The sequence below is a fragment of the Ostrinia nubilalis genome, chromosome 12 (assembly GCF_963855985.1).
Source record: "Ostrinia nubilalis chromosome 12, ilOstNubi1.1, whole genome shotgun sequence".
Taxonomy (NCBI): domain Eukaryota; kingdom Metazoa; phylum Arthropoda; class Insecta; order Lepidoptera; family Crambidae; genus Ostrinia; species Ostrinia nubilalis.
Genome location: NC_087099.1, coordinates 7245745 through 7270880, shown reverse-complemented (window position 1 = coordinate 7270880; position 25136 = coordinate 7245745). Strand labels below are relative to the sequence as shown.

Genomic DNA, 25136 nt, shown 5'->3' with positions numbered 1-25136 from the left:
AAATCTACTGAAACAGCCCTGCTCGATCTGGTCGATAAGGTGCAAAAATCCCTAGAGGATAAGCAAACGGCCCTATGTGCTTTTCTCGATGTTGAAGGTGCATTTGACAACACCCCTATAGAAACCATTCTAAAAGGAATGGAGGCAAAAGGGATTGATATAAGCACCATCAGATGGGTAAAAAACATGCTCTCCAACCGAGTAGTAAACATAACCCTCAATGCTGCAAAGCTTGAATTTCTTGCCACAAGAGGATGTCCACAAGGAGGCGTACTATCCCCACTTTTATGGACACTAGCAGTAGATCAACTTCTTGCTAAGATGGCAGAAAAAGACTATGATACTCAAGGCTATGCTGATGACCTAGTGGTTATCATCAGAGGTCCCTGCCTGAGCACAATTTCAAGTCTAATGCAAGGCGCTCTCAACACCATAAGTAGGTGGTGTAGAGAAAACGAATTATCTATTAATGCGGATAAAACAGTGATAATACCATTCACGAGGAAGAGAAAACTGGAAAAACTGGTAAATCTGAAATTAAACGGAAAAACTCTTCCTTTCTCAAGCGAAACCAAGTATCTAGGGGTAACTTTTGACCAAAAGCTTACTTGGAATTCGCACCTAAACAACATCATTCAAAAAGCCAAAATGGCTCTGTGGAGTTGTTGTCGAATGGCAGGGTCAAGATGGGGACTAAAACCCGCAATCGCCCTATGGCTGTACACAGCGGTCGTGAGACCGATAATAACCTATGCCTCTGCCGTCTGGTGCAGCAAGGTCAACCAAATGACAACAATACAGAAATTGAGCAGCCTACAACGGCTAGCCTGCATCACAGCAACCGGAGCACTATCAACGACACCAGGGGCTGCATTAAATGCTCTGCTTGATCTTATACCACTGCATATGCATGTGCAAAAAGAAGTCAAAGTCAAAGTCAAAGTCAAAATTTCTTTATTTGTTTAGACTAATAAATAGTTCTTACAAATCGTCATTTTGCTCTTAAGGAGCCTCTACATGTCTCATAATCTTTTTACCCTACCAGCGCTTCGAGACCAACATTTGGCAAGTGCTGAGAAGAAGCGCCGCAACAAACTCAGTCACCACTGTCTGCCGGTTAATATAAATAAATATAAATAGTAGTAGTAGGTACATTCGATTCAGGAGCAGTTCACTGAATTTACCATGTATTCTTGTATGGTGTATCTTATAAGAATGGGTATACAAGATTGCGTGGTATATTAAACAAGGTAGTGACGTGCTAATATCTAGACTTACATATTAAGATACTAGTAGAAATGACTCGCATACATAAATTTGAATAACTTGGATTGACCAGTCCCCGAAAGCAGCGCCTGTTCACAGACATGACGAGTGAACCAGCCATCGCTTCACTCGACCATATTGGAGGGAATGTAACGACCCGCCTCACTACGCCACCACCCCAGAGACATTTTAGTGAGAATGACAATTCCAAGTTATCTCTTTAAAAAAAAAACTAATAATAAAGCTAAGTAACAGTCCAGATTGAGAAGCATGACACTATAACATTTGAGAAATTATTATTAGTTTATACATTACTTTCCATTTTAATTATTTTTAGTGCGAGCATGAGAGGACCATAATCCTACTCCCAGGATGACTTATCATTAAGAAAATCTCGAGTTGTATAATAGGCTTTTTTAAGCATGTGATCTTTAACTATACCTTTAAATTTATTATACGGTAGCTCTTTATATTTATCAGGGACTTTGTTATAAAAATGGATACCTTGTCCCATAAAAGTGGCAAACACTTTATTAAGTCTAAAAGCGGGTATAGCCAATTTATTTTTATTTCTAGTGTTAATTTGGTGAATATCACTTTTCTTTTTGAATTCATTAATATTTTGTTGAATAAATAGAATACAGTTTAAGATGTATTGTGAAGCGGCCGTGAGAATGCCAATTTCTTTAAACAATTCTCTAAGGGACGCTCTTGCTTTCATTTTATACAAGTATCTTATCGCACGTTTTTGCAAAATAAATATTGTTTCAAAATCTGCAGCTTTGCCCCATAGCATGATTCCATATGACATTAGGCTATGAAAGTAGCTAAAGTAAACTAAGCGAGCTGTTGAAACATCGGTTAATGACCGTATCCTTTTTATTGCAAAAGCCGCTGAGCTGAGCTTTCCCGCCAGAGTTTCTATATGGGGGCCCCACTGGAGTTTTGAATCCAGGGTAATTCCCAGAAAAACAGTAGAGTCTACCAGATCGATGGCATTATTATTAAGTTCTATTTGGGTACTAACTGTTTTTACGTTAGGCAAAGAGAATTTTATACATTTTGTTTTCTTTGCATTAAGTTGTAAATTATTTGTAGTGAACCAACTTAAAACTCTTGTTAGTGCATTATTTACATCGTCAAAGTTATTTTTACTTCTATCAATATTAAAAATCAAAGATGTGTCATCAGCAAATAACACGATTTCGCAAGAGTCCTTAACAAAATATGGTAGATCATTAATGTATATAAGAAACAAGAATGGACCCAGAATTGACCCCTGCGGAACTCCCATTTTCACAGGTGATCCAGAAGACAAAACACCATTTATGTCAACTTTTTGAACTCTAAAGTTTAAATAGGATTGTATTAAATCCAAAGCCGAGTCCTTCACCCCATAAAAGTGCAGTTTGCGAATTAGCGTTTGATGTTCTACGCAGTCAAAAGCTTTTGAGAGATCACAGAAGACCCCTAGTGCATTTTGAGAATTCTCCCAAGCCTCGAAGATATGTTTAAGTAGTGCAACCCCGGCATCGGTGGTGGAACGACCCTTGGTAAAACCATATTGTTCACTATGAAATAGTTTATTAGAGCCAAAGTGAATCATAAGTTGCTCCTGTATGATTTTTTCAAAAATCTTGCTCAGAGCGGGCAAGATAGAAATGGGTCTATAATTGCCAGGGTCGGTTTTACTACCAGACTTAAATAATGGCATTAGTCTACTATGTTTCATGAGGTCGGGGAAGATTCCCTTCTCTATGCAATTATTGAATATTATCGCTAACTGTGGGGAAATTATATCAATAATGTGTTTGACTATCTTGACAGAGATGCCCCAGATATCAGTTGTACTCTTTACATTTAAAAGATTAAAAGTTTTAGTGATATCTAAAGGAGTAATATGTTTAAAAGAGAAGTGCGAGTCACAGGGTGTCACGTGGGTTTTCAATATTTCTTCAGCCTCGGAGGGAGATGACTTTAAGTTGGCAGTTGTTGCTGAAGCTATATTACCAAAAAATTTATCAAAAGCTTCCGCTACATCTTTATCTGCAGATATCAAATTATCGTGAACTTTGAGAGAAAAGTCATTATCTCTTGGTTTTAGTTTACCAGTCTCTCGGTTGATAACATTCCAAGTTTCTTTTATTTTATTACTGGCGTTCCCTATCTTGTCCCGAATATAAAAAGACTTAGCCATGAAGCAAACTTTCTTAAAAATTTTTGAATACTTTTTTACATGCTCAAGAAAAGATATACTATTATTATACTTTTTCATGCCATAAAGTTCATATAACGTATTTCGACTTTTGTATATTCCCTTAGTAGCCCAGTCACTAAACTTAGATTTGGTATTTGGTTTTAATGGCTTTACCGTAAAAACTTTGTCATGTTCGGTTTTAATACATTCGAAAAGGTTATTGTAAAGAGCATCTGGGTCTCCCTGCACATACGGGACTAAATGCAATTTATTTTCAAGATTAATTTTAAAACGTTCTAGACGACTAATGGTTACAGGTCTACATACGGCATTTTTATTACTTTTATTATTTAAATTATTACAAATAAATTCTACTTTAATACCACAGTGATCTGACGTAAGATTGTGTATGACAGCTTTATTGTCAGGGACACAGCTAGAGAAAATATTATCTAGACAAGTAGCTGTGGTTTCCGTAATTCTAGTTGGTTCCTTAAATTGACTAAACAAATTAAATGACTTAAAAAGGGAAAGTAGTCTTACAGAATATGATGATGAGCTATCTAGTAAATTGACGTTAAAATCTCCACAAACTAAGACCTTTTTGTTGCTGTTACAAGTTTTATTAAGAGCCAAGAGAAGCCAAGCAGAGCACATATAGAATCTGCACCCGCACGAAAGTCAGATGGGCTTCTCAAAATCTGATAAGACTCAAGGAATCAGTACTTGAAAACAAACTTCTGTGCATGCCCAGTGACGACATGCATACGGAATGTAACTTCACCAAACTATATTCCGTAAACATACCTCCTAGAGACAAATGGCTAGAAGGCCAAATGTCATTTAAGGAAGGTAGTCACGTCTGGTACACGGACGGATCCAAAAAGGAAAATAATGTAGGTTGCGGGATCTACGGAGAGAGGCCTAAGCTCAAAGTTAGCCTAAACATGGGGACTGAAGCCTCAATCTTCCAAGCCGAGGTCTTTGCCATAAACAAATGTGCAGAGATAAACTTGGAAAGGAAGCTCCAGGATCAACACATCTACATCAACTCAGACAGCCAAGCAGCACTGCTGGCCTTAACATCCTTCGAATACACGTCAAAATTGGTGCAAACATGCACCGAGACACTGAATGCACTGGGAAATACCAACAAAGTAACGCTTACATGGGTACCAGGACATTCGAATATAGAAGGAAACGAAGTAGCTGATGAACTCGCCAGAGATGGAGCCGATAACCCTCAAATCGGCGTAGAACCGTTCTGTGGCATTACCAAACAACGAGCCACCACGCTACTAACCGCCCTCTGCAAACAAGAGGCTATTGAGTGGTGGAAGTCTACATCGGGACAAAAACACTCAAAAGCACTCATTCAGGGATATAGCAATAAAGTAACTAAAGAACTGCTAAAGTTCAAAAGATACAAAGCCTGTGCAGTGACTAGAATACTGACCGGCCACTGCAAACTAAACAAACATAAATCGAACATGAACATGACCGAGGAAACTCTGTGCAGATTCTGCCATACAGAAGAAGAAACGGCCATGCATGTTCTTTGCTCATGCTTCCCGCTTATGAGCAAAAGAAGTATCCATCTCGGGCGACACATCATGCACCCGGATGAGATAGCAGATATCACGCTCCAAAGAATCTGGAAATTTATAGACTCAACGGGACTAAGCAGTGAACTTTAAAGACAAGGGCTGCCACAATAGATCAAACCTGGTCGAGTTGGCGCAAATAATGGTTTTTAATGGTTTTAGATATTTATTTTTCTAAAAGAATACAATTATATTCACTTATAAGAAAAATACAGAATACACTTTATAATAAATAAGCAGCAAGTGCACGCAACAGACAAGCTCGTTTCATTTATGTATTAAATGAAACTAGGTACAGAAAATAATGAAGTTAAAATAAAATAATAACAAACCGCTCAAATGCTATATTTTTTCAAATTCAAGTGTAGTTTTATTCTTAACCTACCCACACTGCAACTACAAAACCAGCAACCTGCTTGGCTTCCATTACGTAACGCTCAACAGTTGCTATCACAGTTGCTATGTGACCGGTTTTTTTTTTTTTTTTTTTTCCTACATTACAAGTAATAAAAACGCGAGAATGTGAATGAATGAATGTGCTCGTACAATGAACCAGATTGATTTTTTTTTTTTTTTTTTTTCACGAGAATTCTAAAAAGTGTTTTGTAATGTAGTGCTTTAATTTCTTTTTAAACGAGAAAAAAGATTGCGTATTTTTTATATCATTTGGCAGCCCGTTAAATAGTTGTGCCCCCTCGTACATTATATTTTTCTTGCCATAATTGGTTCTGGGTGACGGTAATTGAATATCGTAAGGTCTTCTTAAGGAACGCTTTTGTGATTGTGATTTTGTTATAAATGATAGTTGTGTGTGAATAGTTTTTCTTAATATTTTGTGTACAAGTAAACATGTATTAAATTTATACATTTGAGCTATTGACATTAAGCCGGTTTTCCTATAGACTTCTGTTGTTGGTGTTAAGTAGGGAAATTGGAACAGTAGTTTTATAATTTTGTTTTGCGATGTTTGTAGTTTTTTCAAGTTCGTTTTGGGAGCGCTACCGTAAACTTCGATCAAATAATCCAGGTGGGGTTTCACTAAGGAGTTGTATATAGTGTACCGAACAGACATGGGGAAGCAGCGAACGTTGCCACGGAGAATAGACATAAGGGATGTTAATTTAGAACGAGTTTTTTCGATGTGAGGTTTCCAGGTGAGGCGGTTGTCAAGCGTAAGACCCAGATATTTCTCAGATTTTACTTGGTTTAATGGTTCGTTGTTGATGGTTAACGGATCAAAATGGGAGATTTGCTTATTTTTGGCGCTAAATATTATGTAATTGGTCTTGGCTATATTTAGAGTTAATAAGTTACACTGAAACCAACCAAACAAAGCGTCTAAGTCTTTTTGTGCTGCTTGCGCCGTAGAAACAATATCATCTCCAAAGTAAAACAAACAAGTGTCATCGGCATACAGAGAAACATCACCGCATAGACCCAGATCGCCAATACCGTTTACATAAATAAGGAACAATAGTGGCCCCAGAATAGATCCCTGCGGAACACCATATATGATTGATTCTGCTGAACTCTGCATATTATCGATCCTAACAATCTGGTATCTATTTGTGAGATAGGACTGGAGCATTTTATGTACCATTCCCTTAACGCCGATCGATTCCAATTTTTGTAATAGTAATTTGTGACTTATCGTATCGAACGCCTTCTTAAGATCGATGAATATACCAAGGGCAATCTTTTTGTGGTCGATTTCCGTTTTAATTCTAGTTGTAAGATCTATACATGCGGACAGGGTATTGGATTTTGGACGAAAACCGTATTGCTTACTAAAGAGAAAATTAATGGAATTCAGGTATCGTTCCAGTTGTGTGTAAATAACCTTCTCAAACACTTTAGATATAACAGGCAATACAGATATGGGCCTGTAGTTGCCTGCATCAGTTCTATTACCCGACTTAAAAATTGGACTAACCTTGGCTATTTTCAGTGAATCAGGGAAACAACCTCTCACTAGGCACTGGTTAATACATTTCGTTAATTCAACTAAGATACATGGCTTAATACTCTTAACAACTTTACATGTTATGCCGTCTAAACCGCTGCTGGTATTTGGATTTAAATTATCAATTATTTTTCCGATTTCGTCAGATGCAACGGGGTCAAAAATGGAAAACTCACATTGGGAATTCTGCCTATGATACACTGGTATATTATTTAAAGTAGGTATCTGATTAGCCAATGTAGAACCTATGCTAGCAAAAAACGAATTAAAATGGTTACATATATCTGCAACTTCGGTAATCTCACCTGAACAGGTTACAAGTTTAGCAGGGGCAGCGTGGGTTTTAACTTTCCTATTGTTTAGGTTGTTAATAAGTTGCCACATTTTAAGCGGTTTGTTTACACAGTGTTCAAATAGTTTCAGGTAATAGTTAGATTTTGTCTTCTGTATGTATCTTCGCACTCTTCTCTTCTCTGCAAAGTATTCTTCTTTAGCTATTTCATCATTCGGTCTTCTAATGTGATTGTATCCTAGTTTGTCTCTTGTGCTTATTGCTTTTATGACATCTTTATTTATCCAGTCTTTATTAAGAGGGTTGAGTACCTTAGTTTTTGTTATCTTGCATTTGGTAATGGCTTCAAGTAGCATTTTTTCCAGCTTATCATAATCACCATTGCAGTCACCGAGCTTCATCGTGTTCAGTTCTCCGGGTAGTTTATTATAGTTGATACTTTGATATTCAATTTTCAAATTCTTTTCTGGTTGAAGTTGGTGAATCTCTAAGTAAATCTGTTTATGGTCTGATATTACTGATTCCACAATGGCTAAGTGAAAAGTGTTATTCTTTATATTAGAGCAGACATGATCAAGTATTGTTTTCGAGCTTTCAGACTCACGTGTGCAATACTCGGAATCTACTTTGTTTGATATCAAGAATCCAGTCTCTTTTAACATCTGCTTATAGGCTGTAGACGGTCGATTTCTTTTAAGTAGATTGTAGTTAACGTCTCCAAACACCAGTGCTCTTTTTCGTTGTAATAATTGCTCGGAGTACGTTTCGAGAAATTTAGGGTTATTGGTTCTCTCTGGTTTGTATACGGCGCCTATGTCCACAGAAAATTTATCCAGGTGTACCCATAGAAAATGATTGTCGTCTTCACAAAGATCGTGGATGTAATTGTGTTTTAAGTTCTTGTGCACAAATATCGAAACTCCACCTCCCCTCATTCCACTTCGGTAATTATAATAATGTGCATAATTTGGAAGTTGTATACTCTGTCCTTCTGCTTCTGTTTTTATCCAGGTTTCAACCAATACAATCACATGAATTTGATGCTTTGTTGAGCTTATAAGGCATCTCAATTCGTCTAGTTTACCTGGTTTGACAATACTTCTAATATTTGCATACAGGAACTTCAGTGATTTCGCAGTTTGGTTTATACTAACGTGGTCCTTTGTGAGTTCATAAGTTATAGTATCATTATTATTTGAGCGCTGGGTTTGGGTATCTGAATTGCTTAGTTTTTTGCAACTGTTTTTATTATTCTTGGAGTGCCTTTGACGTATTTGATAATTAGGTCTTTTTCACCTAATTCTGTTCGCTGTTTAAGCTCATTTCTTAAAGTTTCCATCGCCTTTTTCTGAATAGGTGTTTCGTCAGAGTATATTTTGATTTTAGAAGATTCTTTTTGTACAGTGTTTTTATTTCGTAGGATTTTCTTTGGTGTTTCTGGCGTTGCAAAAAATGCTTTGATGGGACGAGTTCTATTGATATCAAACTTGCCCAGTCTCATCACTTTTACAGGTGCCTCACATTCTGGAACAATCATATTGATAGCTTTATTTACTTGATCCATATCGTAGTTGCGTCTTTCTTCAGCGTTTTTAGAAGACAATTCATCAATTCCACTTATAATCAGATTTTTAGCCCTTTCTGAACGCTCGTGAACTTCGGATATTAGATTATCATATTCACTTTGCAAACTCTTGCTCGGAGAAGTTGATTTCAATTTATCAATGTTGGTTTCTATTGTTTTGATTCGGTTGTCAGTATCCTTGTTGAACTTTGTGACTTTTAGTAGTTCTTTTTTCATTTCATTTTGCTCTTCAGCTAGGCGATCAGTTGTATATTTCATCTGGCTAACTTGATCTTTTATCTGCGATATATCTTGCGATATTGTGTTCAGTTTTTCGTTTTGTTTTTCTGTCATCGTAGTCAAAATTGCCATTACTCTGCTTTCAAAGGCATCAAATTTGGCACTCAAATCATCATCGTAGTGTTTTCTTTTATTTCTTAGCGTTACTTGCTGTAATTCGGAGTCAAACAATTGTGGTTGTCTTAGGTCGGGCTGTGATCCACTGGCCACAATCGTATGAGTTGCCATCAAACCGTCGCTGTCGCCATACGTAATGAGCCCCTTGCTTGGTGAGTGACGCACGCTCATGTTGTGGCACTGCGCTGGTAAACGAGCGAGATGAATTATCGCAGTCTGTTTCGTTCACCCGAGGGGGTGAAGAGGGTCTTCTTGTCTGGCTCGCTGATGTGACAACGACTTATGTCACTTACTGCGTTCAGTTGATAATGAACTCCGTTTCTTTCACTATTGAGTTTAGTTTACTTTGACTAATATTTAAATATTTTGAGAGAAATTTGCAACACGTCCGCTTCGTACACTCGCTTGCGCGTCTAAATAAAGGCCCAAAAACCAATAATAATAATAATGTGGTGCAACCCAGCCTTAGTTAGTTGCTGTAACAATTTTTTTTACAAATTAATCAATAATGTTAGAGTATTCTGTACCTTTGTGTCCGGAAAAGTAGTCTTATTACCTTATTAATATACAATTTAAAAATGCCTTACAGATTTCTAACGTATAAATTAATCAGCTCCATAAACAGAAATTGAAATGTAAACGAGCATTATGATTGTATCTTGCATTTGAAAAAGGCTCCAATTACGTATTCCTTCAGAGAGTACGAATTTGAGTATCACCGTTTATTTTCCATGGTCCATACATAATTCATGGGATTGCAGCATGATGGAAACAAAACAATTTTAGTTTATAGTAGAAAATAGACGGAAAGCATCTCGCGCTTAGTGTTAAATAAATTATTAACCTTTGGTAGGGCGATACGTAGAAAGGTTCTATCTTGTTTACGCGTTAAGGGAGACAGGGATGGGAACTTAATGCCCTATATCAATGTCGGGGCAGCGCAAACTGGAGGGGTCCCGACCTTCCCCTGAATTACGTATCGGCACATGGGATAATCCGAAGAAACTTGACTAACGCGACTAATACCGTAATAAGTGCACCGTGTTACCGTCGTTTTCGCTCTAAGCCGTTTCAATTTAGTAAATGAAAATTGCGAACTGTTGTTTCTTGGTAGGGGTGATTGAATAAAACAGCAGTTGTCGTAATGAGCTTACAAAAGATGAATGGTGAAGTTCGGAAGATGTCGCCTACTTAAGCAACAAAATTGGCTGAAAGCGTCTGTGCCGGTCTTGTTTTGGTATTTGGATTTTGATTGCGTAACTAAGTACGAAATCTATTGTAGCCTGGGATAGACTTTGGGGAAATCTTGCAAACTAATATTGACACCAAAATTCTAAGAATCTAGTTCTTTAAGTTGACCTAGCTATCCGTTATTGCAAAGGGTTCTGTTTAAAGCAGTTTATTTTCGGTTTTAATCATCATCAATTATAATCTTGTGTGAAAATGTTTACTGTGTTTTCTTGCCATTGAATAAATGTTAAAAATTAAAACAGGTTACTTTATTTCCTAAGAAAACCACATTACCCGTGAGATTCACTACAACAATATTTGTAGATTTTTAGAACAAAGCTCAAAAGCTCGGTTCAATTTCAAAAAAAGGTACCCACTCGTACATACGAGTAGATTGATGGAAATTCAATATTTAAACCAATTTATTTAGAATCCATGTCTGAAATAGAATTTAGTTTTGAGCATTGTTTCGTAATAAAGTCCTAAAAGCTTAATGTAAAGTAATTTCAAATAAATAAATCTCATTTTCATTTAAACACAAACGGTCTTATTCATAATCATTTTTCACATTTTATCAAATGCTTATTAGAGGTTTATAAAACGTTTGATAAAAATTGTTATTCATAATCGTCATTTAGCGCTAAAATCCTCTTATAACTGTGTGATAAGTTATCGAGAGCTCGGGCCTTGTTTAAAGCTCTAATAAACCTATTTTAACCTAACTTTTATAAATGTCATTTCATATGAATGTCACTTCGTTGGTTTATTTATTCAAAATATCCTTGCTGTGATCCTTGCTTGTGAAAATGAATGCTATAAATGCAATTGTACATTTAGCCAATAATGCCGACCCAGCGCGACGTAGAAAGCTCTACCGCCAACGAAGCAACCCATTCGATTTGCGGGACCTAAATTTTAAAATAAAATATAGGTTCAATAAGGACACAGTGCGCACCATCATAGATTTGGTGGAAGATGATCTGGTTCAGAGCGCTAGAGGTGGTGGCACGTGTCCTGAACTGCAAGTTTTAGTGGCCATAAGATGTTGGGGACGTCGTGAGGTAAGCACAAAAAAGTGTTTTATTTTATCCCTTTGTCGTGGCTGCTATAATTATTTTCATACATTTTCAGGTACAAGATGATGCTGGTGACCTCCATGGCCTAAGTCAGCCGACAGTGAGCCGGATATGCGCCAGAGTCGCGCATGCAATCGCGAATAAGGCAAATTCCTTCATCAAAATGCCTATCACTATAGGAGAGCAGGAAAGAATTAGTGCCAAATTTAGAGCAATTAAAAATTTTCCTGGGGTGATAGGAGCCATAGATTGCACCCACATTAAAATTAAAAAAACCGGAGGTGACATGGCCCAGTACTATATTAATAGAAAAGGCTATTATTCCCTGAATGTTCAGGTAAAATATATTTTGATTTTATACAGTTTACAACAGAGAAAGATTTGTTTTAATAATGTCTATAATTTTTACTTTGTATGATCTAAATTTTAGCAACATTCAACACTATATTATTGGATGGATTACCTACAGGATACTGTTTTTTTTATTTTAGGTTGTCTGTGATGCTGACCTCAAAATAATGGATATAGTGGCTAGATGGCGAGGCAGTACACATGACAGTCGAATTTTTATGGAGAGCAATATAAAACAACGATTTGAGGATAGGCAGTTTAGAGGACGCCTTATTGGCGATTCGGGCTACCCTCTTCTGCCATATCTATTTACACCTATTTTAAGGCCTAGTCGTCCAGAAGAAGAAGCATACAATAATGCTCACATCTCAACTAGGAACACTGTTGAAAGGTGTTTTGGGGTGTGGAAGCAGCGGTTCCAATGCCTACTCCATGGCTTACCAGTAAGCCTCCAAAATGGAAAAGCTGTGATCATAGCATTGGCTGTATTACATAATATAGCCATTGATATGAATGACACATTGTTAGGTAAATGTTATCAATTTGACTGTACATAAGGAATACAAATCTTTATGACAAAATGTTGACAAATTCATAATATTTTTCAGAACAACATATGGAGCAGGTCCCTGTAACTCCGCAACTTTCGACGGAGAACAGTGTTCACGACAACCGACCTTCATTGTTGAGGCGTAGGTCGCAGTTGATACTACAAAATTTTATAAATCAACATTTTTGAATGGTACTAAAATACATTTTGATAAATTCCAACGATTTACTTTTATGTAATGTCATTTGAGTTCATGAAAATGTTGTATTTTAATTTTTCAGATACTGTTCCTGGCATCTTAATGAAAATAAAAAGAATATTTGATTGAAAAATACCTGTATTTCAATTTTCAGTCCAATTTGTTACTATCACAAAAACAAAACCTGTAGTTCTCTTTAAAAAAGCAATTATTCTGCAAAAATTCAAAACAAATTACTTTATATCACTAATTTAAGTACAATTAGTTTCAACAAACTTACTTATTAAAAATCACAGTTCAATTCTTTAAAACAAAGAAATTGCTTAAGTATAAACGTTTCTATTCGGAGGTTATCAACCTTCTACATTTAAAACAAAATAACCATAATTTACACTATTATTATAAAGGCGAATGTTTGTGACTAGGCATATGTGTATTTACTTTATATCACTAATTTAAGTACAATTATTAAACTTACTTACTAAAAATCACAGTTCAATTCTTATAAACAAATAAATTGCTAAAACAGATAGATTATATAGTCTCGAATAACATATAGGCTTCTTTTTATCCTGGAAAAATGCACAGATCCTGTAGGTTACAGAAATAGTAGTCTACGCAGGCGGAGTCGTGGGCAACAGCTAGTTAATAGTAATCTCAAACTCTTATTAAGTTATGACTAGTAAACATATTCATAGCCGTCTAAATATATTGCAGAAACACAATCAAAATGCGGATTGGAACTGCATAAAATACAAATTAAAAACAAACAGAAGTAAGGGAGGAACTAACTTATTATTTAGAATCTGTTAGTACTTGAAAAACTTTAACATCAAAAGACTTATTATTCTTTATTAATGTGAGTGTAATATTTAAGTTTTTCCTGTAATAATTGATGCTCAAGATCCAAGTTTCTCCCTTTCTTCCGTTCGTTTTCCATTTGAACTTCATGCAGTTCAATCCGGCATTTTGATTCTGTTTCTGCAATTTCGGAAATCCTAACTTTGCTTAAATCAATTAAGCCTTCTTTGTTTAACAGTTTCCTTTTTTTTTTGATTGCTGGTGCTTTAAAATTAGGTTTTGCTTTATTTTCTTTTGCCTCTACTTTTTTATTTTCTTTATCTTCCAATATGCCTCTAGTAGTACAAGCATGTGTATCTTCTATTTCTTCATCAAGTACCACCAATTCATATTGGATTTCTTCATTATTTATCAATTCCTGATCTTGCGTATTTTGAGTTGATTCCTCCTCTTGAATGTTAATTAATTCACTTTTATTTGAGTCCGAGTCAAATCTGTTAACATCGACTACAAATTCATTGGGCAACCAAGATGCTATATCATCAGCCCTATCGTCAGGCACTGATAATGGTGGACCACCGCCAGTTTTAATTTGAGCCTGCCTAGCAATGGTCTTGTCTTTCTTCGCACTGATTTTTATGAGGCTCCATTGCGATTTTAACTGGGTAATGGAGCGGTTCATACCAGCGCACATTGAATTAAACCTGAAAAAGAAATGACAGGATTTTGAATTACAGGTAAAGGCAAAATTTTATATTGAAGGCAGAAATCAAAAGATGTACCAACGTTGTTTGTAAATCAGCCCAAGCCGCAACCTTCCGTTTATTCGTGTTAGTGTCTGTATTTTTATTTTCGATTGCATTTACTCTTTCTTTCACCAACTCTTTCAGCAAATACTGAAAAGCAAACACTAGGCGTCAAACATAAATAAAACCATGCTACAAAAATTAGTAGGCACTTTATCAGGCTAAAAATAAGTACTACCTTATCTTCCTCCAACCAGTTTTCTGATCGTTGCCTTTTAGGCGGTCTGTTCTCCTTCGTCATGGACATAATTAGTATCCGATGTAACTAGCCGGGTCGTCGTAAGAGCTTATTGCAGAGTACAGGGTAAGAGGTACAGAATCCAGAACATACAATCCCAAGTTTTATAAAACTTGGGAGTTGATCGAAAAAACCGAAAACTTTATTAAATTTTCGTGCCAATGTCAGTAAGTAAAACGTCACAGCTGCCAATTTTTTGTTTTTTTTTTCTGCGATTTGTCTATGATTTTACATGGTCCATCAAGTTAAATCACCAAAAAAGCTGTTTTCGTTCATTCTTTTTGTATAGTCTGTGGAAAGAAAATATTAAACTCTGTTTTAGCTATCAAAGGTTTATAAACGATTATGAATAACGTTTTTTATCAGAGGTTTATAAGAGTGTTTTAAGCCTATCAAACGTTTTAGCTAATGTAGGTTTTAAACCTATATTAGCATTTTATTATGAATAAGACCGAAAATATCTAAAATTATACCGCTAACAACCGCATCCGATCACGGGTCACTGGGGTGTATTATCATCGCGATCTCCATAAAGTGTATCAGTGATTAAATCAACTAACACCTTATGCATAAATTATGAGCTTATCTACTGAGCCTGGGGCGCCCCTTTTGGGACATAATGTTCGTGTGATAGGACGTCGCGTCGAACGTTAATAATGTATCGGAGTGACGGGAATCCTGCGTAGATTTGCGGGAACAACAAAAACCTTTTTGTTTGTCGCCTCGCGAAATGGACGGATCGGTTTTGTAGCGGTAATACTCTTTGCTTGAGTGCTGAATCTTGAGGTTCATTTGGTACTTTTGACAGATTACACGTGCTATATGTATGGTGAAGGCGTTTATGAAAATGTTTGATGGATTTTGTTTAACACTCGTCTCTGATAACGCATTATGAATGTAGAGACGATCACATTAGAGCTATAACATAGTAATAGATGTGATTTTGCAATAAAAATGGAGCCTCCATTTTTATTGCAAAATCACATCTTGAGTGATGACTTTAGCTTCAAGTAAGTTTCGCGTACCTAAAACAATCAATCTAATAAACTAGGTATTGTACGATATACCTAGATAAGATTACGATTACTTTATTGATCTTAGATGAAATAAAATTTTCCAGAATAAATTTTTACCGAAAACATTTATTATTATTAGTGTTAGTTTGTCTAATAAATTAGAGTTGTGTTGCTATATAGAATTATCTATAACAAAAACACAACGCAAGCGAACTTCGTGAAATTACAGTATTAACAATGGCTTGCTTGAGAGAGACTTATCGTACTTTGTTGAAACATAAAGTTAGGAGGCCATTTTCCACGCTCCTCGCTTAAGTGGCAATAAAAGAATAATGCGGTTTTATTTTTCTCCCTAACACTGATTCCTTGTCGGGTAACGTGCGAATTAAAAATTAATTTCGCAAAATAAAATTACGATGTGATTTCGCCCTCGTCGAGCAGATTCGCTCGGGTCTCCGAGCGCCCGTAACGCGCTCGCACTTACCGGTTACAGTATGAATTATTTACTATACTATCCACTATGTTGGATTGAATATCCGACTCCACCTCGCACTTAAAACAATACCATTACGCAATCAAAATGAACACAATTAACAGCTATTATCTACATCACTACTACCATGAAAGTTTAAAGCGTAAATTGAATAAACGCCGACGAAATAAAGCAACAAATTGAAACATAATTAGTGTATGAAATTGAGGTTATTACGGGCCCACGGAACTTCGAAGCGTAATGACTAGAACTCAATACGTGCCGTCTCAGGGTAGTTAGGGAATAAAGTTTTATCGGCCAATGTGTAAGAATACTTATTCCCGTTTATTGCTCTTCGTCCAGTCATCTCATGGCTATTAAATTCGCCGGAAAACGTCACATAAAACCGTACGAATCGATTTCGCATAAACGATAGACGTGACCAGCCGGAAAAGTGTGTGCAGCCTAATTTGACCTCCGGCGTCAAGGCACTTTACTTTTTATCAAGGTACACCATGGTACTGTAGGCATGCTTTCGTATGCCAGCATTTTTATTTTACTTGAGAAAGTAACTGTGATTTTATTTGAGGCATAAATATGTCCATAAAGGCATATGGATAAGTTGCTGTTAGACAAGTCAGCATTTTGTTGTTTTGCGAACACTTTGTAGAACTTTTTCTTGATCGTGTAGTAAAGTAATTGTGGACGAAATCTGCCAAATATTTTCTACAGACTACCTAATATCGAAAGGGGCATTGACTTCAGTAAATAGAATCGTATTATTTTCGCAGAAAATCAAGTATTAGGAAAACATGATATTTGAAAGAATCCACTAAAAGCGGCACTAAAAGAGTCTAGGAGCGGTAATCCAATTTTTGCGAGAGCATTATTTATTTGTAAAAGTTTTGAAGTCAGTGCATCATATTGCTCGGGGCGAGTTTGCTGAGTACTCCCAAACTGAAATTCAATTACAAGTTTTGGGCGTGAGTGACCATCAGATTAAGGGTGCGACAAACCCTGGATTGAAATTAATTGGCTCATCCAGATATTGGTACGGAACCCTCATCTCTGGGGATTGATGTTCGGCTCCTAAGACACTGTGTTTACCTGTTTAATGGCTCTTGGAAAGTGTCCAATATTCATTAAATTATTTAAATAGCAGTCTAGACGCGAATTTGAAGTAGTTAAAGTAAGAGACACTTTGTTGTCTGAATTTAATTTATATGTCTAGTTGCAGTTTGCAACAACTACCTAAGTGCCGCTGTTTTTGACAAATGGCTTCAAACTTCCCTAAAAAGAGCTAAGTAACTAAAATAATATTTACTAAGTAGGTTTGCACGTTGTCAAATTGTAAAAGTTTGCACATAACACTGCCTACAAAATATGATTTACCTACATTCTTATATCTTAAATAATATTTTAAAGCAGAAAATGAGGAAATAGTTATTACAAGCATTCTAATTCGTATACGATAATAATTATGTTAAATATAATTTGAACAAAGTAATTAAATGAAGTGATCTGTATTACTTCAAGCATTGTTCGTATATTACTAACTACAACAATAAACACGTTCAAACAATAATAACACTAAGTAATGACAATTCTTAGTACTATCAATCGTATCGCTTACAATCGGTCACAGAACCTAGTCTCTCTCTTATTAATCCAATTTACGTAATGTAAGAGCTATTGATTAGAGGAATGAACATATTGGAGAAGAGATTATTTTCTGCTTAATAATTCAGAAAAACAATTACCAACAAAGCTGGAGGAAACCAATATCGCTCTATTAGAGGCCGACGTAAAGATTTACTACATTATGGAGTTTTTGTATAATAAGATTATTATGAAATCTGTATCAAACATATTTTTCTGTACTTATCTAGGTATTTTGTAAGAGTAATTTAGCTTTCAGAATATCTTTACAAAACAGCGTTTTTAGAAGTGATTTGTACCTATGTACGTACATACCTATTCGCTAGGTATATTGCTTTATTTTGTGTTAGATATCTATCTATCTGTTTTTCAAGGCAGATCTCTACGAGTATCTGAAAAGTTCTTTTAAGTATGTTGTTCTGTCATTTTATAATGTGTTCAGGTTCTAACACATTTTCAGCTTCTAATTTTATTTCACGGTAAGTAAACTATCTATAAAAGCGAAAGGTCTTACTGACTGACTCGCCCACTTATCACGAAATCTCAGAAAACTATAAGTGCTAGGAGTCTCAAATTTTGCATGGGGGTTCCTTTTATAATGTAGGTGCTCACTAAGACGGGATTTTGCAAAACTCAACCCCTAAGGGAGGAAAACGGGGTACACGCGTACGAAGTCGCGGGCGGTCGCTAGTATTTATTTTAATAATATCGATTCAGTTTTCTGTATCAGGATCATAGCTAGTGTACTGAACGTTAACTTGTGTCAAGCTACGCCCATTAAATGTGTGTATCGGCTGGTGAATAATAAATTGGGCGACGGCATCAAACTTACTTTTATCGAACTACCCTACTATTTAATTAATAGCTTGTGGTGTGGACTAGGGAGTTTATCTAGTTTTAAGGCACAACCCTCAATTTAATAGATAGTAATATTACTTTAGGTAAATTAAATAAAACGACCTGAGGATGGTGGTAGAGCAGTATGGAGGCAAACGAACAGACGGTCACCTGATGGTAACGGGACTATTCCCACCTCTCATTTCCACCTGCAACTCCTGTGTAGCTAGGATCTACAACTTGACCGCCAATGAAAACCCAACCAGTGAAGGTCAAGTTTGTGCCGGGGGAAAGTAAACTGTCATTGGACCCGCAACGAAATCAATCAGAAGAACATAGGAGTTTGAAGTTAAGGTTCGAACTCCATTGCAAAGCGGTTGACAGGTGACAAACTAAGGTTTAGTAGTTAGTAACCTTTACGAAGGTGATGGTAAGTAAGTATTGCCGCCCATAGACATCCGCGGCCCCGGGGGAGTTACAGGTGCGTTGCTGGCCTTTTCTTAAAAGATTGAAGCCTTGCAATGCTTATTACCAATGCTAGCTCAGATAAGATCATCTGTCCATTAAGCTGGAAAAATACATAATGAATACAAGATGTTTTACCATCAACTTTTACTGTGACGCTGACCTTTTAAATGGCAACAAAGCAAAGCTCATTAATTGGTTCAGTGATACCGTGCAGCGGGAAAATACGGCACAAACGGAAGAAGCTCTTGAAATGAAGACTCCGTTTGTTCATAACCGGCCGGTTAATTACATTATTACAAGTCAGGGGAGCGCGCACCGGTAACAGATGTGCTCCTTCACTCGTGACGGCTGAACCCGTCTTGGCGTTTTGTTTAAAAATTAAGATAATTTAATAGGTCAAATGGCATAAGTGGGTGGTAACGAACGGGGGTTACAGTAAAAGATGATTTTATAAAATCAGTAAAATTAGGTACCAACAGCCATGAACACTTTACGACTTTTTGTTTACAATCATATTATGTAGAGCTTTAATTTATCATATCGTTATTATTTATCTAACTATCACCTTTAATTATTGCAAGATTTGACAGTGGTGTCTGAGTTTCTTGTGCTGCTTTTTCTTAGCACTGCCCCATTTTAGCTCCGAAGGAGTGGTCAGGTTAAAGTAATACCTGTAATACTGAGACGTGTAAAAGTGCTTTTAAAGGCCTATTTGCAGAAAATAAGTAACTTGATTGTAATAGTTTTATGAAAATACCAAACCAAACAACCAAAATATTTTAGTTTTATCTTTCTAAAAGTGGTCTGAATTTTTTCCATCGCTTCTTAATACCATCGAACCGATGGAAAAGCAGTCTATAGGCTGTTGTATTATGGGCGTGTATACGGGCCCTGAAGAAGAGGGAATATTATACCTACAAGTAAAGAATTTGAATGTAACAGCGCATCTATGTCACGCAAGCTGACGAAGTGAGCATTCTGCTCAAATGCTCACCCCAATTTTGCATTCGTAAGCTTTGGGTCTCAAGATATACATTATACATCGTTCTGATTTGTTACATACATTTTATATGTAGGCATATCACATTTTGGTAATTTGATCTGAGGCCTAATTGTGTAACCTAATATCAATCACGATGTTTTTTTTTATAAAATCAGTAGGTACCTACTTTAAATTAAATTTTGTAGGTGCCAATATCCATTTAATTTTGATCTTTAATTTTGATCCGAGACCTCAATCGCGGTCGCTCTCAACATAATAATCTTTGTACAGTATACTAGACATTATTGTTTGCAACATTAATTATTATTGTTATAGAAGATACAGTGTTTAGCTTGGTATGCCATCGATCGCTGTCACATAAAAACTTTCTACGTTTATATTGGCGCATGACCGAATGTAGGTATGTGTAAGTAAAACCTATAACAATGTCGATAGATCCTCAGTTACGCAATTAGGAAGACGGTCAGTCTTTATTACCTATTATTTAGATGTTGCCTTCATACCCAAGAGGTTATAACAGTTCTCTTAATCAATGAACATAGAGTAATGAAGAAACTTTGGTGTTTATTAATCAAAGAACAGCTTAATCTATTATAAGGGTGTATTTTTTCATTAGGACTAATGGATGCCTATTAAGTTACAGGCACTAAGCACTTCAGTAATGAGTAGAAACTTTAGTTTGAGCACTAAATGTTTTGTTAGGCACAACAGCGAAATATTGGACGAATATACAAAGTGTACAATTTACATAATTAGGTGTTACACAAAACAAGTTAAAAAATCACAAGTAAAAACTAACCACACTTTGTTCTTTTCTTAAACATAAAACTAGCATCGTTCTGGTCAGAGAATCACTTAGTTATTATCCTCAAATAAAAGAACAATACAAATTATCTTCGCATCATTCCTCTAGAATTAAAAATAAATCTGTTTAAGCAGCTTAGAACCCCAAAAACCGGCTGCTAAATGTTACTAAGACGGTTGTTAATGCCCCTTGAAAACGCAGTATCTAGGGTAGATCCCTTGAATTTTAATCAAATAAGGAATTTTTGCAACATTTTTCAGAAGTTACAGTGTCTGTTTTATTTACATAAGTATTCGGAATAAAATTGAGCCAACAACGTTTGTATTAAATTATCACACGAAGGAGGATTACACTTGTTCAGTACCTATAGTAAATTTCAATTCACAAAAACTTTGAAAGAAAGAAAGAAAGAAAAAATGTTTATTCAGTATCATCGACAATACACTTGTCTTACAACAATACTTAATTTTGAAATGTAGCATCCCAGTCCGCAGTTATCGCTATGTGCTCTTGGTGGTAACGATTTGCCTAACCACCGTATGTAGGTGTACCTCAATACCCCATAACTTGAGTAATGCTACTTCGCCGATACCATCGCGTACTAATTGTTTGACGTTAGCTGTGTGTGGTGTGACCCCGTAAATGACCCGTCACTATTATTTATGGGCCTTTTAAATACCACATCGTTTCTTTGCACTGCTATCTAAATTAATCTGCAGAAAAACCATTTGTTATTGGGAAAAATATCAAATCTATTTTTATTTCGTTCGTTCGTTTCAGCCAAATGACGTTCACTGCTGGACAAAGGCCTCCCCCAAGGGTTTCCATAACGACCGGCCCTGCGCTGCCCGCATCCAGGCTCTTCCCGCGGCCTTCACCAGATGGAGTCCACCTAGTGGGAGGCCTATACACGCTACGTCTTCCGGCCCATAGTCGCCACTCGAGAACTGTTCTTCCCCAACAGCCATCGTCTCTACGAGCTATGTGTCCCTTTTTTATTTATATGTTTTTTTATTTTCATTTGTTTCTCTTTGTTCTCATTTGTTTAAACAGGTAGAACTAATAATACGAGTCTACATAATTATGTTATATTAACATTTTCACTACTATTTCTATTCATAGAAACAGTACGGGAATAGTCCCTGACCACAGATCCCGAGAGATCCTTCTGTGGAAAACAGTATTCCACAAGGTAAAGGACACAAATAGACAGAATACGGTAATAAATTTAACATTCATATTTCTGAAACTCTAATAAGTCTTCATCAATCATACGAGTATTCGAGTATTATATTGCGTGACACTATATACAAGTAAGACGACGTTACATCAAGGTAAGCTATGGCATCTTATGTCGTAGTAACAGGTACTATTTTTCAACAAAATTCAGTTTGATATGCTGTAACTACTGATACAAACAAACAGCCTAGCATAACAAAGGTCCATATACGTATAGTTACACTAACAGGTAACCGATAGAAACTTCCCGCTCCCACTTTAATAATGTTTATTATCCGTAGAGCAAACCAAATTTACGCTGTCACGCGTACAAAATCCATTCACTAAATAGCCCCCATTCCGTATAATGGGGGAGGCTGGGGTAATCCAGTTAATTAGCAGATGAAACTACATGCTGGCTGCACAGCCCTGGGCAACTATCCACGGGCACCTGATCTTTCTCGCGTGAATTATTTTGGATAAATCTATACTAATATTATAAAGTTAATGAGTTTATTATTTGTTTAAACGCGCCAATCTCAGGAACTACTGAGGGCTTAGTGTGAGTTTACACAAACGTCGTGACTAGTGAGCGCGTAAAAAAAACATAATGTATGACGGATTGTACAGCGCCCCTAACGGAAATTTTCAAGAACTACATTTTCATATATTTTTTAACGCGCTCTCTAGTGAGGACGTTTGATGTAAACTCACATTAAGCCCTCTGATCCGACTTGAAAAATTCATGTTGTGTTGGATAGCCCATTTATCGGAGAAGGTTTTAAGCTACATAAAATCACCTTACAGCTAGTTAGGGGCGGAGCAATAAAGAAAATTGTTGTAAAAACGGGAAAAATTATTTAAACTGTTTTCACGTGTACGAGGTCGCGGGCACAGCTAGTTATTTGTATAATAAAGCTTCGTCGGTGAAGCTTAAAACGTCCGTGTTTGGGGTGCAGCAGAATGGAATCAGCATGTAAAATATAACGAGAAGGGATTAATGATACGCTGTGTTAATATTGTATCAGATATGAAAACTTGTCGTGAATTAATATGGCTATCGTCTTCATAATTTTATGATTTTGTCGACAAAAAAAAAAATGCTCTACAATAAGTAAACGATAATAAATGTGTGGGAAGAACATATTTTTATCTTAGATTTCTTATAATTTTGTACCTACAGAATATGCTAATTGAATTACTGATTAACATTTTTTAACATTTCTACTATAGCCATATGTAACATGGATCAGCATTATAGTAAAAATACGAGTATTAAAATAATAAAGAGAAAAATCCGATATTACATTAAAATTGTATCAAAAACCTACCCACTATAAACCTTTATTTTTAACACAACACTTCCATTCGAAAAAATACTGTCCCCTCCTTACTCCAAAAACCTTTGTACATTTGTGTTGTTACAAAATATTCAAACAGGGGGCAAATTATTAGTCAGAATAGGCGAGCATCCCCTTGAAAATTGTCCAAGAGGCCGGTGTCTTAGCACATAGATGTCGTTCGACTGTGTTCCCCGTTTGTTTGTCGTCGATACCCGACATAAATCACGACCCTCGTCTACGAATACACAATGGAGACAGAACCTAAACGTCAGTTTGACCTAGCTTGCCCCTAAGTCGAGCGTAGTTATAAATTTACCGCCCACAAATCAGATCTCGGGATAATAGGTTATCTAAGGTTTGCAGATGGTACGTCATTAACGTCTGCTTGCTTTGGTTATTCTTCGCTTTTTTCTTTTTAATATTCGCATTTGCAGAAATAAAATTAAGTCAATTATTGTCTCCGGTCGACGGCGACAATAGGAAACAATTTGTCAGACTCTTCCGGCGGCTCTGCGTTTGTTGAGACGTTTATATTTATTATCTAGTACGGCCTAATGGCATACTTGCCTTGGACTCAGTGGGTCCCAAGTTCGATTCCGGAACATTTAGAAAGAGTTTTTAATTTATCATTCATTTATATTACGAGATTTATTTATTTATTTAAGGACAACCAACAAAACATACACCATACATTCACAGTTACCTTATAAATAAATTAAGCTAAGGTGTTGCCTTAATTAAAATGAGATGCTACGTTGCTACGAGACGCTACGATGCTACGAGATTTAGATGTAGATGATTATAATTTCCCTTTTCTCCTTTTTCCGACGGTTCGGTGGTAAAAATAGATTTTACATAATCACAAGATTTGTGTTACAATTTCCGAGTTTCATAAGCGTAGTGCACAAATTATGAAGGAGTCAAGGTAGGCCAAGATTGCAGCTATACCGGCTGCATCAATATTAATGAAGCCTGTAACGCGAGCGCTCTACCGCTAAGCGTAAGTTCACTCGTGCATTGATGCACCTTGTCGGAGATTTTCTGGGAACACACTCTGATTTTTGGAAGGATATTGACTAAAGCTTTAACCACATCGACGCGTGCAGATCGCCATCGCCGGCGCGATCACGGCGCGATCATAGGCAAATGACAGGTCGTGTGAACTGTCACGGGTCGCGCGACCTGTCATTGGCCTTTGATCGCGTCGGCGATGATCTCATCATTTCAAATATTTCCTCATCTCATTTGTGAACACAGTTTAGTAAAAAATATTATTGAGAAAAAGTAAGCTTAGGTAGGTTTATTATCGACTAGCGACCGCCCACGACTTCGTACGCCTGGACCCCGTTTTACCTCTTTTACGTGTGGAGTTTCGTAAAATCCGACTTTCGTGAAATCTACCTACATGCCATATTTCAAGTTGTTAGGTGTTATTAGTTTCTGAGGTTTCGCGATAGATTTGCCACAGATACGACTTATCACAGAGAATTTCAATATTTCTCGTGACAAATTGACGCGTATTTATTCACGTTCATGACGAATTTACTTTCAATGTATGCAACTTACAGTGTGATTCGCCACACAAATACGGATCACATCACAACCCCGCGCACTTTGCGTTGCGTCTAACACGCGGGGCGTGATAGATGGCAGCACAAATCAAATATTTATAGATGAGATCTCGGGAGATTTCACCGACCTATCACTTCGACCGATTGAAAGCTGCGTCCACACTACGTACGTAGTGCTTACTATTATTCT

The 25136-nt window shown here is 36.5% G+C and overlaps 1 protein-coding gene across 1 annotated transcript; it reads left to right on the top strand.

The window, feature by feature from the left end:
- The first annotated feature begins 11080 nt into the window (after positions 1–11080).
- On the top strand, positions 11081–12890 carry LOC135076874 (putative nuclease HARBI1). The gene is made up of 5 exons (XM_063971353.1): positions 11081–11594; positions 11665–11946; positions 12101–12488; positions 12569–12702; positions 12792–12890. Exons 1-4 carry the CDS (start codon positions 11340–11342, stop codon positions 12697–12699), a joined length of 1056 nt encoding a protein of 351 aa, XP_063827423.1. The 5' UTR covers positions 11081–11339; the 3' UTR covers positions 12700–12702; positions 12792–12890.
- The last annotated feature ends 12246 nt before the right edge of the window (positions 12891–25136 follow it).